The sequence below is a fragment of the Podarcis cretensis genome (assembly GCF_951804945.1).
Source record: "Podarcis cretensis genome assembly, chromosome: 17".
NCBI classification, from domain to species: Eukaryota; Metazoa; Chordata; class Lepidosauria; order Squamata; family Lacertidae; genus Podarcis; species Podarcis cretensis.
The window spans coordinates 6,766,690-6,780,652 of NC_137187.1; the positions used below are offsets into that span (position 1 = coordinate 6,766,690).

General features: G+C 45.4%; 1 protein-coding gene and 1 long non-coding RNA gene across 2 annotated transcripts in view; both read left to right on the forward strand.

Moving 5' to 3' along the window:
• The window catches only part of LOC307206659, a 306,611-nt gene that overhangs the window by 68,497 nt on the left and 224,151 nt on the right, over window positions 1-13,963 (forward strand). The gene's annotated exons all lie outside the window — the stretch shown is intronic.
• TOMM5 (translocase of outer mitochondrial membrane 5) lies at window positions 11,236-13,754 on the forward strand. Its single transcript, XM_079959911.1, has 2 exons — window positions 11,236-11,492; window positions 13,312-13,754. The coding sequence occupies exons 1-2, from the start codon at window positions 11,372-11,374 to the stop codon at window positions 13,344-13,346; spliced, it is 156 nt and encodes a 51-aa protein (XP_079816037.1). The 5' UTR covers window positions 11,236-11,371; the 3' UTR covers window positions 13,347-13,754.

A 13,963-nucleotide genomic window follows, 5' to 3' on the forward strand; every position in this document is an offset into this window, starting at 1 on the left:
ATCTCTCTTTGGCATGTGTGTTGTCCATCGATGCTCCTCCACCTGCTGCTCCCAAGGGGCTCAGGATTCTGCGTCTGCAGTGCTTCCAGCCTCTGCCAAAGGAAGGAGTGAGGATGAATTATAGATAACTGCTAATTGCCAATGTGTGAATGTGTGAACTCCCTAGACGCCGCTGCTTTCCTCAAACTTCTCATATAAAGTGCAGAGCAGTGACGAAGCACTTGCATGACTTCACTCTAATCCCTCAGGAACCTTCAAGCAGCGAGAAGATCAGGAGAAACTTCTCTGAACCTGAGCATTGATGATCCATCTTCTTTGGCGATCGCTCGTAGCTGAGTAAGATTGTCTTCCATGAACATGGTCTTAACAGGGAGTCCGTAAGTGACTGTGGAGGCCAATTCTGGATCCACACGTCCTTCCACAGTGGGGACATTGGTTTCCGGTCGGGAGTTGATCACGGTGTGGATTTGCCAAGCATGCCTTCCTCTTAGCACGTTTCTCCCTTTCGTCCTGAGTTTGAGCGTCTTCAAAGCCCATGACACCTTTGGTAACGGCTATTCTCCAATTGGAGTGTTCGCAGGCCAGTGTTTCCCAGTCATCGGTGTTTATACTACATTTTTTTTAGATTTGCCTCAAAAGAGTTCTTTAAACCTCTTTTGTTGACTACCAGCATTACACTTTCCATTTTTAAGTTCGGAATAGAGTAGTTGCTTTGGAAGATGATCATCAGGCATCTGCACAACATGGCCAGTCCAACGAAGTTGATGTTGAAGAATCATTGCTTCGACACTGGTGATCTTTGCTTCTTCCAGTACACTGGTGTTAGTTCGCCTGTCTCCCAAGTGATGTGTAAAGTTTTTTTGGAGAAACCGTTGATGGAATCTTTCAAGGAGTTGGAGATGGCGTTTATAAGAGGTCCTCGTTTCACAAGCATGCAGTAAGGTTGGCAGTACAATAGCTTTGCAAGCAAGCATTTTGGTTTCTCTGCAAATGTCCCGGTTCTCAAACACTCTGCACTTCAATTGGGAGAAAGCTGCACTTGCAGATGATGATCAATCTAAGGGGTTGGGTCTACTCTCTCTGTATTGTCCTTCTTAAGTCTCACACTGGGAGAGGCAAGGGAGGAGCTTGCATCTTCCCTACCAAGCACTTGCCTCTCCTTTCCTGGGAAAGTTCACAGCAGAGAAACAAGAGTGGCAAATGACACTCACCTCTTGCTGGGACAGTGCCAACTAGTGGCACCTTTTGGCAGCTGCTGGGTCCTGTGTGCTCCAGCAGGGCCCACTCACCTGTTTGCACATTTCCGCAGTTGTTCCTCCTCCTCCTCCTCCTCCTCCTCCTCCTCCTCCTCCTCCTCCTCCTCCTCTTCCTCCTCCTCCTCCTCCTCCTCCTCCTCCTCCTCTTCCTCTTCCTCCTCTTCCTCCTCCTCCTCATTGAATTTATATACCTTGGGGGGGTGTCCTCAGGGCACTTCGCAGAATAAAATCGAGATACAAAACCACGAAATACATAATAAAAATAGAAACAACAACCCAATGGCTCCCCTCCCCCAAAAAAACATATTATTATTATTTATTGAATTTATATTGAATTTGGGTTTATCTGGCAGCAGCGGCTGAGTCTGGAAAGCAGCGGTCATTAAATTTTTGTTTTTTGATATTTATCTAACAAAATTTATATGCAGTTACCGGGTAGGTGACTTTAAATTGGTTCACAAAGGAAAACTGAAAATATCAATACAAGTTAACATAAATGTTTGAATTGGAAATGAAACATGCAATTGCAAAACATGTGTACATGCAGTAATCACTTCCATCCGCAACTGTGCTGCAGAATTCCTCACTAGATGTAGTTGGTTTCCCCGCAGTGCCCTGCAACCCTGGAACGCCAGGGCATTTTGTGGGAAATTTAAATGGCTGTGGTATCTGAGACTCGGCTGCTGCTACCAATTCAGCCAGCAGCCTGAGAAACACTGACCAAGCAGTCCCACTGGGAGGCATAGCTTTGGGAGTGCCCTGAAACCTGGAATCAGCTGTACTATCTTTCTTTTTTTGGATATAATTTTTATTAAATTTTCTGTTTTACAATTTAAAATACTCATTTTTACATCCTTAAGATATCTATGACTTCCCTTCTCTTTCCATGGTTCATTTCACATATCATAAATCCCTGCATATTCTACAAAAACCATACCATTCAGTATTCCATTATTGCATCCATCAAAATGTATTTACGCTGTTGAATTTACCTTAATGCTGCCGGTGTTTTCAGCTGTACACAATTACTTCCAATATATTCAATAAACATTTTCCAATCTTCTCTAAATGCATGTTCTTCTTGTTCTCTTCTTCTGCAAGCTGCGCATATTCCGTCAACTTAAGTTGCCACTCTTCTTTGTTTGGAACTTCGCTTGTTTTCCATTTTGGGGCTAACCAAACAAGGGCCGCAGTAAAGGTAACGGTAAAGGGACCCCTGACCGTTAGGTCCATTCGTGATCGACTCTGGGGTTGGGGCGCTCATCTCGCTTTATTGGCTGTGGGAGCGGGCGTACAGCTTCCGGGTCATGTGGCCAGCATGACTAAGCCGCTTCTGGCAAACCAGAGCAGTGCACGGAAACGCTGTTTACCTTGCCGCCGGAGCGATACCTATTTATTTACTTGCACTTTGACGTGCTTTCAAACTGCTAGGTGGGCAGGAGCAGGGACCGAGCAACGGGAGCTCGCAGTAGTGGCATACATAAACTTTTTTGACACTTGGGAATTTCAGTCTGAATTATCCCCAACAGAAAGGACTCTGTTATTTTTGGGAAAGTACTTTTTAACATTTTTTTCAATTCATTATGGATCTTTCCCCCAATACTCTTTTTCCCTTTTACAAGTCTGCCACATATGAAAGAACATTCCCTCCACCTCTTTGCATCTCCAGCGCTAGTCTGATTCCGTCTTACACATCTTAGCATGCCTAAGGTAAAGGTAAAGGTACCCCTGCCCGTACGGGCCAGTCTTGACAGACTCTGGGGTTGTGCGCCCATCTCACTTAAGAGGCCAGGGGCCAGCGCTGTCCGGAGACACTTCCGGGTCACGTGGCCAGCGTGACATCGCTGCTCTGGCGAGCCAGAGTCGCACACGGAAACGCCGTTTACCTTCCCGCTGGTAAGCGGTCCCTATTTATCTACTTGCACCCGGAGGTGCTTTCGAACTGCTAGGTTGGCAGGCGCTGGGACCGAGCAGCGGGAGCGCACCCCGCCGCAGGGATTCGAACCGCCGACCTTTCGATCGGCAAGTCCTAGGCGCTGAGGCTTTAACCCACAGCGCCACCTGCGTCCCTCTTAGCATGCCTACTTGGAGTTAAATTCCAGCTGTAAATCATTTCCAAGTAGTTCTCCTTCAAAGAGTAACATGCTGTAAACTTCAAGTCACTTTTCCAGAGTTTCCCCCAGAGGTTAAAATCTATATTGTGTCCTATATCTATTGTCCAAATCAGCTGTACTTTCCACTCCCATTTGAAAGCTGTGATTTGGGTGCCAGGCTATGAGCCAGAAACCTCTACCTGCAACCCTCCACTGGACAATGCTTGGCATCAGTTGCCACCACTCAGATGATCCTGTCTGACTAAAAACAAGAAGTGCGGCTCAAACAACCACCTGTGCTGCAATGTGGGTTTGCCATTATTCTGCCTTGCGCCTTTGGGATTTACATTCCTGTTGGACATACATGGCTACCTGCAATTGTGCCACTACTGTATGTGGTTGGCACAGGGAGCCAGAATGAAGGAATGACCAAGTACGCCGTCTTGAGAAGGGGTCACGGGCTTAATTCCATGCAATGGCAGATGTTGTCTTAAGCCAGAACCAACGGCTGCTCCATTTAATCAGGTTACTGGCTGCAAGCAGCCAAAACAAAATCCACATTGCGCCACAATTGAATTACACCCCTGTTGTGATGCCTAGCTGCGATCGCAGTGGGACATGCAACTATCCTGCTGTCGGTGATTTGTGATCAAGGTCACACGCATTAGGGGATTGCCTCTCAACCTGCTCTCGTGCGAAACAGGCCCGTTTGACAGATGAACAACCAGGTACCACGGTTTTCCACCTGTGCCTGGATCCTGCCTCTCATAGGTTTTGAATTCCTGGGTAACCTGGCCAAGCTAGGGTCATTAAGGGAAGACGGGACGTGGGTGGCACTGTGGTCTAAACCACAGAGCCTCTTGGGCTTGCCGATCAGAAGGTCGGCAGTTCGAATCCCCATGACGGGGTGAGCTCCGTTGCTCTGTCCCAGCTCCTGCCAACCTAGCAGTTTGAAAGCACACCACTGCAAGTGGATAAACAGATACCACTGTGGCAGGAAGGTAAACGGCATTTCCATGTGCTCTGGTTTCTGTCACGGTGTTCTGTTGTGCCAGAAGCGGTTGAGTCATGCTCTCCACATGACCCGGAAAACTGTCTGTGGACAAACGCCGGCTCCTACAGCCTGAAAGCAAGATGAGCGCCGCAACCTCATTGTTGCCTTTGACTGGACTTAACCATTCAGGGGTCCTTTACCTATCATCATCATCATCATCATCATCATCATTAGAATAGAGGGCCACTGAGGGCTTGTTGCCAGTGCAAGATAACTCCTTCCCCTCCTGCCCTGAAGTGTGAACAGAGACAGAGGTTTGAAAGGTTGACAAGGTGACGGGGTGTATATTTGAGGTGACAGGAAAAGGGAGTCTGATCTGGGAGTAAGGGTTGCTGGAAAGAAGAGGCAGGAAGAAGAGCTGAGGTCCATTTAGGGCAGGTTGGCTGAAGGCTGCCTGTGCTGCTGCCTCTTGAAATGCCCATGCCGTACGACCTGGATTTCCTCCATGCAGACTGAAGGTGCAAATAGGCAAAGAAATCATATTTCTTAAAGCAACGGCAGTCTCCACAGTGTCTTCCATCCCCCAAAGGGACACAGACTCTCTTTGGGTGCCTGGGACCCCATGGGCTTTTGCCACGGCTCGGCAGAGAGACGGGCAGACACCCGACTTTTGCAACAATACTATTCCTTGCCTTTTTGTCTACCCCATCCATTTGCTCTTGATGTGTTTCATCTCTCTCTAGCTTTTGGGAACAGGAGCAAACTGAAAGATTCACTTAGGCAAGTGAAGGGCAAAATGAGTTTCTAACAGAGAATAAGGGAGGGCAGAGGATCTGGTCTGCATGTGGAAAGGCCCAAGTTCACCCTCGGCATGTCTAAGTAGGATGGGGAAAGTCTCTTGTCTGGGAGCTGTTGCCAGTCAGTGCAGAATACTGGGCCATTGGTCTGACTCAGGATAAGGCCACTTCCTATGTTCCTGTGAGTCTTAAGAACATGGGAGGGAGTGGCAGATATTCACAGGAAGGTCCACGGAGGAGAGTTCAGATTGTACCAAGACTTGCTGGAACAACCAGAACAACAGCAGCTAATGCCCCATTTTCCAGAAATGAATCTCTACCACTGTTGATATCAGGGATACCTAGTGTCACTGTCCGGTTCACGGTCAATCGACATCCTGGCTGGGGACGTTGGGACCGGGGGCAAGATGGCAGAGTGGGAGCAGGAACGGGAGTCCAGAAGCCAGGAGTCAGAAAGCCAAGAGTCCGGGGGTCAGAGAGTTGGGAGTCAAGAAGCCAAGGATCCAAGGGTCAGGAAGCAGGGAATCACGAAGTCAAGGGTTCAAGGAGCAAGAAGTCACAAAGTCAGGGGTCCGAGGATCAAGAAGCAAGGAGTCAAGAAGCCGAAGTTCAAGGATCAGGAAGCAAGAAGCCAAACGCAGCAAGGCAGGGAACATGTTGCTGTGGCAAAGAGCCAAAGGGAAAATGCTGACCTTATATCCCTTCCCGGCTCTTGACACCAGGTGCTGTGAGCTACCAATCGGCCTCACCTGTGTGGCTGCACCTTGCCTCTTCAGAACAAACTTAGGAAGGCCCCAGTCCTGCAGAGTCCTATTGGTCACAGGGCCTGGCTTCTGCACTCACACCTGACACCTAGTTCCTCTTCCTTCCTGTTTTCCACCTACCAAGGAACCTGCGTGTTTTGCCTAGGGATGGAGGCAGACCTGGGAAACAGGTGGGTTTTGCATTTCCAGATGGCGATAATGATAATAAAATGCTGGTGGTGATGATAATGAAAGCAAAGCAGACACAATAGGTCCATTTACACAGCATGCAAAGGATTGCCACCTTTTAAGCTGCATTGTCAGTGCAGCCATTCATCATGCCATTGGGGGAAATGAATATGTTATTTAGGGGCTTAATTTGACTAGTGTATAATCACAGCTATCTGGTCTCATTATTCAAATCTATTAAAGACAGAGATGGAAAATCGATGACTAATGTCTTCATTCAAGGGTCCTTCAGCCCATGTCATTTCTCCAGGGATTGCATAATTTGCTCAATGATGCACCCACACCCACATGTACATTTGGCTGAGTGTGACTGGCCCATTGGGCTTCCCTGCTAAGTGGAAATTTGAACTCTATAGTCTCCCAAGGTCCTTGTCCAGCCCTCTAACAACTATACCACACTGCCTCAGACTGTGGCATTTTATCAATTTCTGTTTTTTACAGAAACCAGCTGCTCTGAAGGACTTCAATGTGGAGTTTGGAACAGACAGGGTTAAAACTCCGTGGTGCCCTGCATCTGGGAGGGGCCGGAAGCAGGGCTTTACGTCACAGGCTTTGTCTGTGAGAGTTACTTTCAGTTCTACCGAGAGACGCTGAGAGACACAGCTAAACAGACAGGCTGTGTCTGTGTGCTTTTGGAAGCACGGAGAATGCAGGAAAACTCCGATGGAGAGACTGATTTATGGCTTGTAAATAAACGCTTCTAGAGATAAGAACCGATCTGTCTTTTGGACTTGATTTATAATTAGATTCAACAACTAGCTTAAGGTTGCAGAGAGGATGATGATGATTTGGAATGGATGTCTAGAGCATAGTGATGTGAAATCTGGGTCTGAATGAATACTGAAAACTTTCCCTGCCCTAATTTCTCCACTTCATCCCAGCTTGAATTACACATCTGATTTCCACCAGGGCAGTTCAGGGTGAAGAACCATAGAAAAAGGATAGTATGAGATGCTCTTAATTTTAAATCTAACAGAGAACGACCCCTGCTGGCAGCGTAATAATTATTTCCATGCAGAATAGTAAAAAAAAACCATACCTGTGGCTTTTGCCATCATCTGAACATCTGCAGCTGCTGGTAATTCTAGAAGGCTCAGATAATAATAATAATAATAATAATAATAATAATAATAATTTTTATTAGGTACTTCCTCCCATGTATTTTACATAAACAAGGATAAAACAGCCCAATATACACAAATAATATGCACAAGAAGAGATACTGCTCTACTGTACTCCTCTAAAATCAAGATCCAAAGGCTGGTGTGAATTTGAATGTTTTGCCTGGCCCCTAAGAGCAGTTCGTGATGGTGAAATAAATAAGTTTATTACCCTGGGGAGAGCACTCCATAAATGGGGGGCCACCACTGAAAAGGCCCATTCTTGTGTCACCAATCTCTACTCCTTGGAGGCAGGCACACACAATAGGCCTGAAGTGAAAACGAAGGTATTGGATTTATCTGAGCCTCCTTTCCCCTTCATCTTCTCCTCTGGTGGGAGTGTTGATGTGCCTGACAAGTGCAAGTGCCTGGACAAATTACCCCTGTTGCCTCCCCTCTGAAAGGCAACAGCACAGAGAAGTGTCCCGAAAATAAAACAATTCCCACAACAGAGCAGGATGCATCTGACAAAACCCTCTTTGAAAGTTTATGCTGTAATAAACACACATCTGTGAGTGCCCCAGCTGCAAGACTTTGCAGTTTCTGCCGTGTTTAGAAGGACGTTGCTTTTTTGTGTGTTTGCAGAGTGAACACACTTTCACCCAGTCACAATTCATGGGTTTCTTCATTTGTTTTGCCCCACCCCACCCAGTCAGAAGCTTTCACTTCCTGTACAGGGAGGGGGAAAGAGGTTTGAGGAACTAGGAAATGGGTGTCCTCCATTAATTAAAAGTCCATGCAGCTAGAGAGATGGAAAAAGATTAGTGTGACATCCATTGGAAATACTCAATGAAGCCTCATTCTTCTTCTTCTTTGCAAACAACTGTTCTTCATTCTTCTTCTTCACCACCACTGATATTTGAAAGGTGCTCTGGAAGCCAGAAGAGCAAGGCAAAAGTCTTTTAAAAAACAAAAAACAAGAGCAAGCACACAAACACAATTTTTATTAAATCGTCTGTTTTGCAATTTAAAATACTCATTTTACATCCTTAAGATATTAATGACTTCCCTTCTTCTTTCCCTGGTTCATTTTACATATCACAAATCCCTGCATATTTGACAAAAACTATATACCATTCAGTATTCCATTATTGCATCCATCAAAACTTATTTACACTGTTGAATTTATCTTAATGCCGCCAGCGTTTTCAGCTGTACACAATTATTTCTGATATATTCAATAAACGTTTTCCAATCTTCTTTAAAATGTATGTTTTTCTTGTTCACTTATTCTGTATTTTAACATAACATAACATAGAACAAGCGCTCTTTGATCTGATGTGATTTAAATATTTGCATTTTGCTTTTCCAACTACAAATGTTCAGCTGAAAGCGGCTCACAATAATCCGTGGTTGACATCCATTTGTCTCGGGAGACAGTGGAAGAGTGCACCTTTTTTGGTGAAGTTAAACTGCCAGACATCTACAGCGCCTGCTGTGGCTGTAGAGTCAGATATGGGGGAAACATGTTTTGTCGCAGCTGTGTAGCACCCTGCTTGTGGTTAACGCTTAGCTGGAATGAAATATTCAACGCAGCAATAGAGAAATTAAAATAATAATTTATTTGTCAGACAAATAAATGAGAGGCACAGTGGTATATGGTTACCAAGCTCTGGCCTGGCCTCCTGCCAATCTGGCCAGCACTTATATTTCCTTAATCCAGCCCCCTTGCTCCTCCTGTGGCTGCCTCTGTCCAATCAGCCTGGTTGAAATTCCTATTGGCTGTTTGCTAGAACCAATCACAAAAGATACACCCATTTCCTTTTGCCCTTTTATGGGAAACAAAAAGCTATATATTCTTCTATCTATAAATGACAAATAAGTAGTAATATATCTTACATGTGTCTCAACAAGGAACCTTAATTACCAGCTCACCTCTTGCCCTCCTTGCCCTATTGCCCTCCAAAACAAATGGTTAATCTTAAATTTTTATCTTAAACAGATGTCAAGGATCTTGAGTTCACATCATCATTGAAAGATCTCCTTCTTTTGGAGGTCTCTAAACAAAGGCCTGACAACCATATGTGTGCTCTAATGATGTTTCCTGCTTGGCAGGGGGGCTGGGCTGATGGCCCCTGTGATCTCTTTCAACTATATGAAATAAGAATCTAGCATAAGGATTTAACATTTCTTAGTTTCTAAATCCTTTGCATAATTACATTTAAGCCAATATATAACATAAATAACCTTTTAAAAGGAAAAGAAATCTTAAAAGGATCTCAGTTTAAGAAAGAAACAACTTTAGAAAAAGACTTCCCAAAATACTCTCTTCCTTTCTGCCAGCCAGATGCTCTTGGCCTTTTAACCTTAGGAAAATATGGCTCAAGTTTAATGGGAGGCACATGGTTTTATTTTACTATTTACCAACTCTTAATTTAACCACTCTTACAGCTTAATTGTACTTTGCAACATGCAAGGTCAGTGTCCTCGCTCTCAGCCTGTAATTCCCTTTTTACGACTTTGAGAATTGTTTTCTGCTATAAATCAGGGGGCCCCCTTGTCCAGGAGAATAAACATTGCCAAGGTTCTTAGGCAGCTGGTCTTCTGCCTGGCATGAAACATTTGAAAATCTTTAAGCTCATCTTAATATACAGGCCCTGATCAAAAATATAAGCTTTGATAAAAATGCAGGCTTATGATTAGATGCCTCAGCTGGGGTTGCGCTGCTACAGACAAACCAGTGTCTCTTCTCTGTGGTTATTCCCCCTCTGGACACTGTCATGGATGCACAACTTGACTGCCCATCTCCAATGCTTGGAGTTTGTTTCCCCTTTCTTACACACACACACATACACACTCCCCTGGATTTTCCTCCTCTCCTTTGTGGGTCCTATTGTTAGATATTTGTGAAGGAAATAAGCAGCTATCTTCTCTTTAAAAGACATCTGAAGGCAGCCCTGTTTAGGGAAGTTTTTAATATTTAATGCTGTATTGTTTTTAACACTTGATTGGAAGCCACCCAGAGTGGCTGGGGAAACTCAGCCAGATGGGCGGGGTATAAATAATAATAATAATAATAATAATAATAATAATAATAATAATAATATTTCCTCCTGCATCTTTTATAATAATCTTTTATGTAATCTCCATTATACCCAAAATTCACCATTAAGCAACAAGTGTTATTTCAACCCTACTAACGATTTCAACTGTTTCAATGGTTTTCAAGGTAAATTACAAGTTTTCCCCATTCCTTATTAAAATTTCGGTCTCCCAAAAGACGATTAATGCGATTCAGTGGAGTCACAAAAATTCAAAATGTTGTTTCCTCGGATTTAATAGGGCTTTTAATACTTCTAAGTAGACACGGCTAAGGGTTGCCCTTCATGCAAACCTAAAAAGTAATAAAAATCCCATGGGCACTCAAGTAGCATCGCTCCATCTTCTTATGGCTCAAGTAGCATCGCTCCATCTTCTTATGGCTCGTAACGCTGCTACTACTTTTCCCGTTCTTTGGTCGGTTCTTGTGGAAGGAAGGAAGCTTGACCCTAGCGGGCACCCATACGGGAGAGCGGTGCAGCGACGGGGAACGAAGCTTGTCCCTAGCGGCGACCCGTAGACGGCACAAGCTAACCGTGAGGAAGGAGGTTTGTCCCTAGCGGGCACCCGTACAGGAGAGCGGTGCAGCGACGGGGAACGAAGCTTGTCCCTAGCGGCGACCCGTACACGGCACAAGCTAACCGTGAGGAAGGAGGTTTGTCCCTAGCGGGCACCCGTACAGGAGAGCGGTGCAGCGACGGGGAACGAAGCTTGTCCCTAGCGGCGACCCGTACACGGCACAAGCTAACCGTGAGGAAGGAGGTTTGTCCCTAGCGAGGACCCGTACAGGAGAGCGGTGCAGCGACGGGGAACGAAGCTTGTCCCTAGCGGCGACCCGTACACGGCACAAGCTAACCGTGAGGAAGGAGGTTTGTCCCTAGCGGGGACCCGTACAGGAAATCGGCGCAGCCGCGGTGGGCGGGAACAGGAAGGCCCTTTTCCCGGCGCGAGTTCTAGCCAGCGGCCTTTCGCTCCAGCCGAGCAGGGAGGGGAGACGCTCGCCCAGCCGACGCCTGAGGGACGCGGTGGTGCGGGAGGCCATGTTCCGCATCGAGGGCCTGGGGCCCAAGCTGGACCCGGAGGAGCTGAAGCGGAAGATGCGCGAGGACGTCCTCTCCTCCGTGCGCACCTTCCTCATCTACGTGGCCGCGCTGCGCATCAGTGAGTGGCGAGCGGAGAGAGAGGCCTTGGGGTCCGGCCGGCTCGTGGGGACAAGCGAGGGCGGGCGGAGGCCCAAAGCCTGCAGCAGCCGGCCCTAGTTTGTCCGGGGAGGGAGTTCCAAAGAGCAGCCCAGCCAAGGCCTTTTGACCATCTCCTTTTCCACACACACAAGGAGTCACAACTGGGTGCAGCTACCCACAGAGCCCAGGACTTGCCGATCAGAAGGTCGGCGGTTCGAATCCCCGCCATGGGGTGAGCTCCCGTTGCTGGATCCCTGCTCCTGCCAACCTGGCAGTTCGAAAGCACATCAAAGTGCAAGTAGATAAATAGGTACTGCTCCGACGGGAAGGTAAACGGCATTTCCATACGCTGCTCTGGTTCACCAGAAGCGGCTTAGTCATGCTGGCCACATGACCCGGAAGCTGTACGCCGGCTCCCTCGGCCAATAAAGCGAGATGAGCGCTGCAACCCCAGAGTCGGCCACGACTGGACCTAATGGTCAGGGGTCCCTTTACCAACGGTGTACTTCTGTTGATATCTGTGAATTGGAAAAATATGTACTTGAAACATTGCATGTTTTTTTGGGAGGGAGAGAGGTGGGGGTCAGATGTACCTAAATGGAAAGGACATTTGATTATGTGTTATTATTATTATTATTTCTTGAATTTCTATATCACCCTATACCCAGGGGTCTCAGGCGGTTCACAGAATAAAATCAATATATAAAACCACAAAATACATAATAAAAATAACCCAGTAACCCCCCTAAAAAACCACACACTTTAAAAGGGCATCGGATGTAAATCAAATCAACCAAAGGCCTGGTTAAAGAGGAATGTTTTTGCCTGGTGCCTAAAGGTGTGTAATAAATTATGTGTTCCCCATAAATTGTTCCCCATAAAGTGCTGGCATACAAATGACTAGCTCCACAGCAGTGCAAGTGGAAGGTCTGTGCAACCTTCTGGATGCAAGAGGGAATGTTGCATGGTGTGAAAACCAAACCACTGCTGTTTCAAGAGAGCTCCCTTTATGACACACCACTTCTTGGAGACGCGATTTTCACTCCACCTTGTAGATCCAAGATGCGACAGAATGTAATTCATGTGGCAGATGCGTCTCCAAACTTCAAAATTCCCAAAGCTCAATTCTACAAAGAATTTTTGGAAATAGTAGGAATGAAAATCCCATTAGAGCCACACACACTTAGCTTGACTCCTTTTTCTTTCTGGGTCTCTGAAGCCAGACAGTGGGCAAGACATGATGAGAGCAGCCTTGTAGGCCAGAGATTCCCCACTGGAGTTGTAATTGCAGTGTTAAGATATGAAAATTCAAAACACGAAGTTATTTTTCATCAACTCATGGTAGGTAGGTACAAATAGCTCACTTGTTTTTGCTGGGATGCGAAATGGAGATTCCATCTATACAGCAGTGAGACAAGAGAGTTGGGCAGCTGTATGTTGCTTGAAATTAATATATAGATTGAGTTGGAGAAGGGAAGAGCAAATATATTTAGAATATTAGAATAATAGATACATTTTCTAGGAATGAAAATGTAATTGGCTAGATTGAGTATTCGAGGAGAGATGCTCTAATAGGTATATAGGAATGCTTTATGGAATAACTGTATCAGAAGCAACCAGTGAATATTGGGAGATGCTCAAGTGTAGAACTAATGTATAGTTCAGAAGCTTCATTTGTTCTAGCATGTGGTTGACCATATTCTGTGCCAATGCACAGTTAACTTATGGAATTCACTGCTATGTGGTTATGACTACAAACCTAGGTGGCTTTAAAAATGGGTGTATGCTTCTTTCTTCAGCTCCATTCATTTTAAAGAAGCTGGAAAGCATATGAAAACAAAAGAACATCAAGGACGGGCTGAATGGAAGACCCAGGCGGACAGTGGTTGCTCTCCCATTGAATGGGCTGCAAAGAAGAGGCTCTGTATCCTGACAAATGCATCCAGACATTTCCTACTGAAATATTTGGGAAGATTGTAGAAGAGCCGAAGAGAGAAAGCCAATAACCGTTATTTACATGTGTCAGTATGTGGTTTCTTTATGTTTGGTACAAATTTATTGTTCTTCAGAGATTATATCAACCGATTTGGGAAAATTGCTACCTGTAAACAGAGTTCTTTGGAGCAGAGCTTATCTCTGAGATGTTAACGATATGGTTATCACCAGAGTATCTCATTGTATCCTGTGCAATCTCGGTGGTTAAATCTTGAATGGCTGAAATAAAATGTGGCATATGTTCTAACATGGCATTCTACAATTACAGTCATTGTAGAGAATTTTATTCCCTTTGCAAATGTCTTTTCACATATAATGCGAGGAGGATAGTAGAAGCTTAGTGTGACTAGGCAGGAATGAAGAACAGTGAGGATAATGTTCTAGGCTTTTCAGAATGCAAAGATTTGAAAACCAATTGATGCTAAGTAGTGCCAAAATTGGGTCTGACTACTCTTC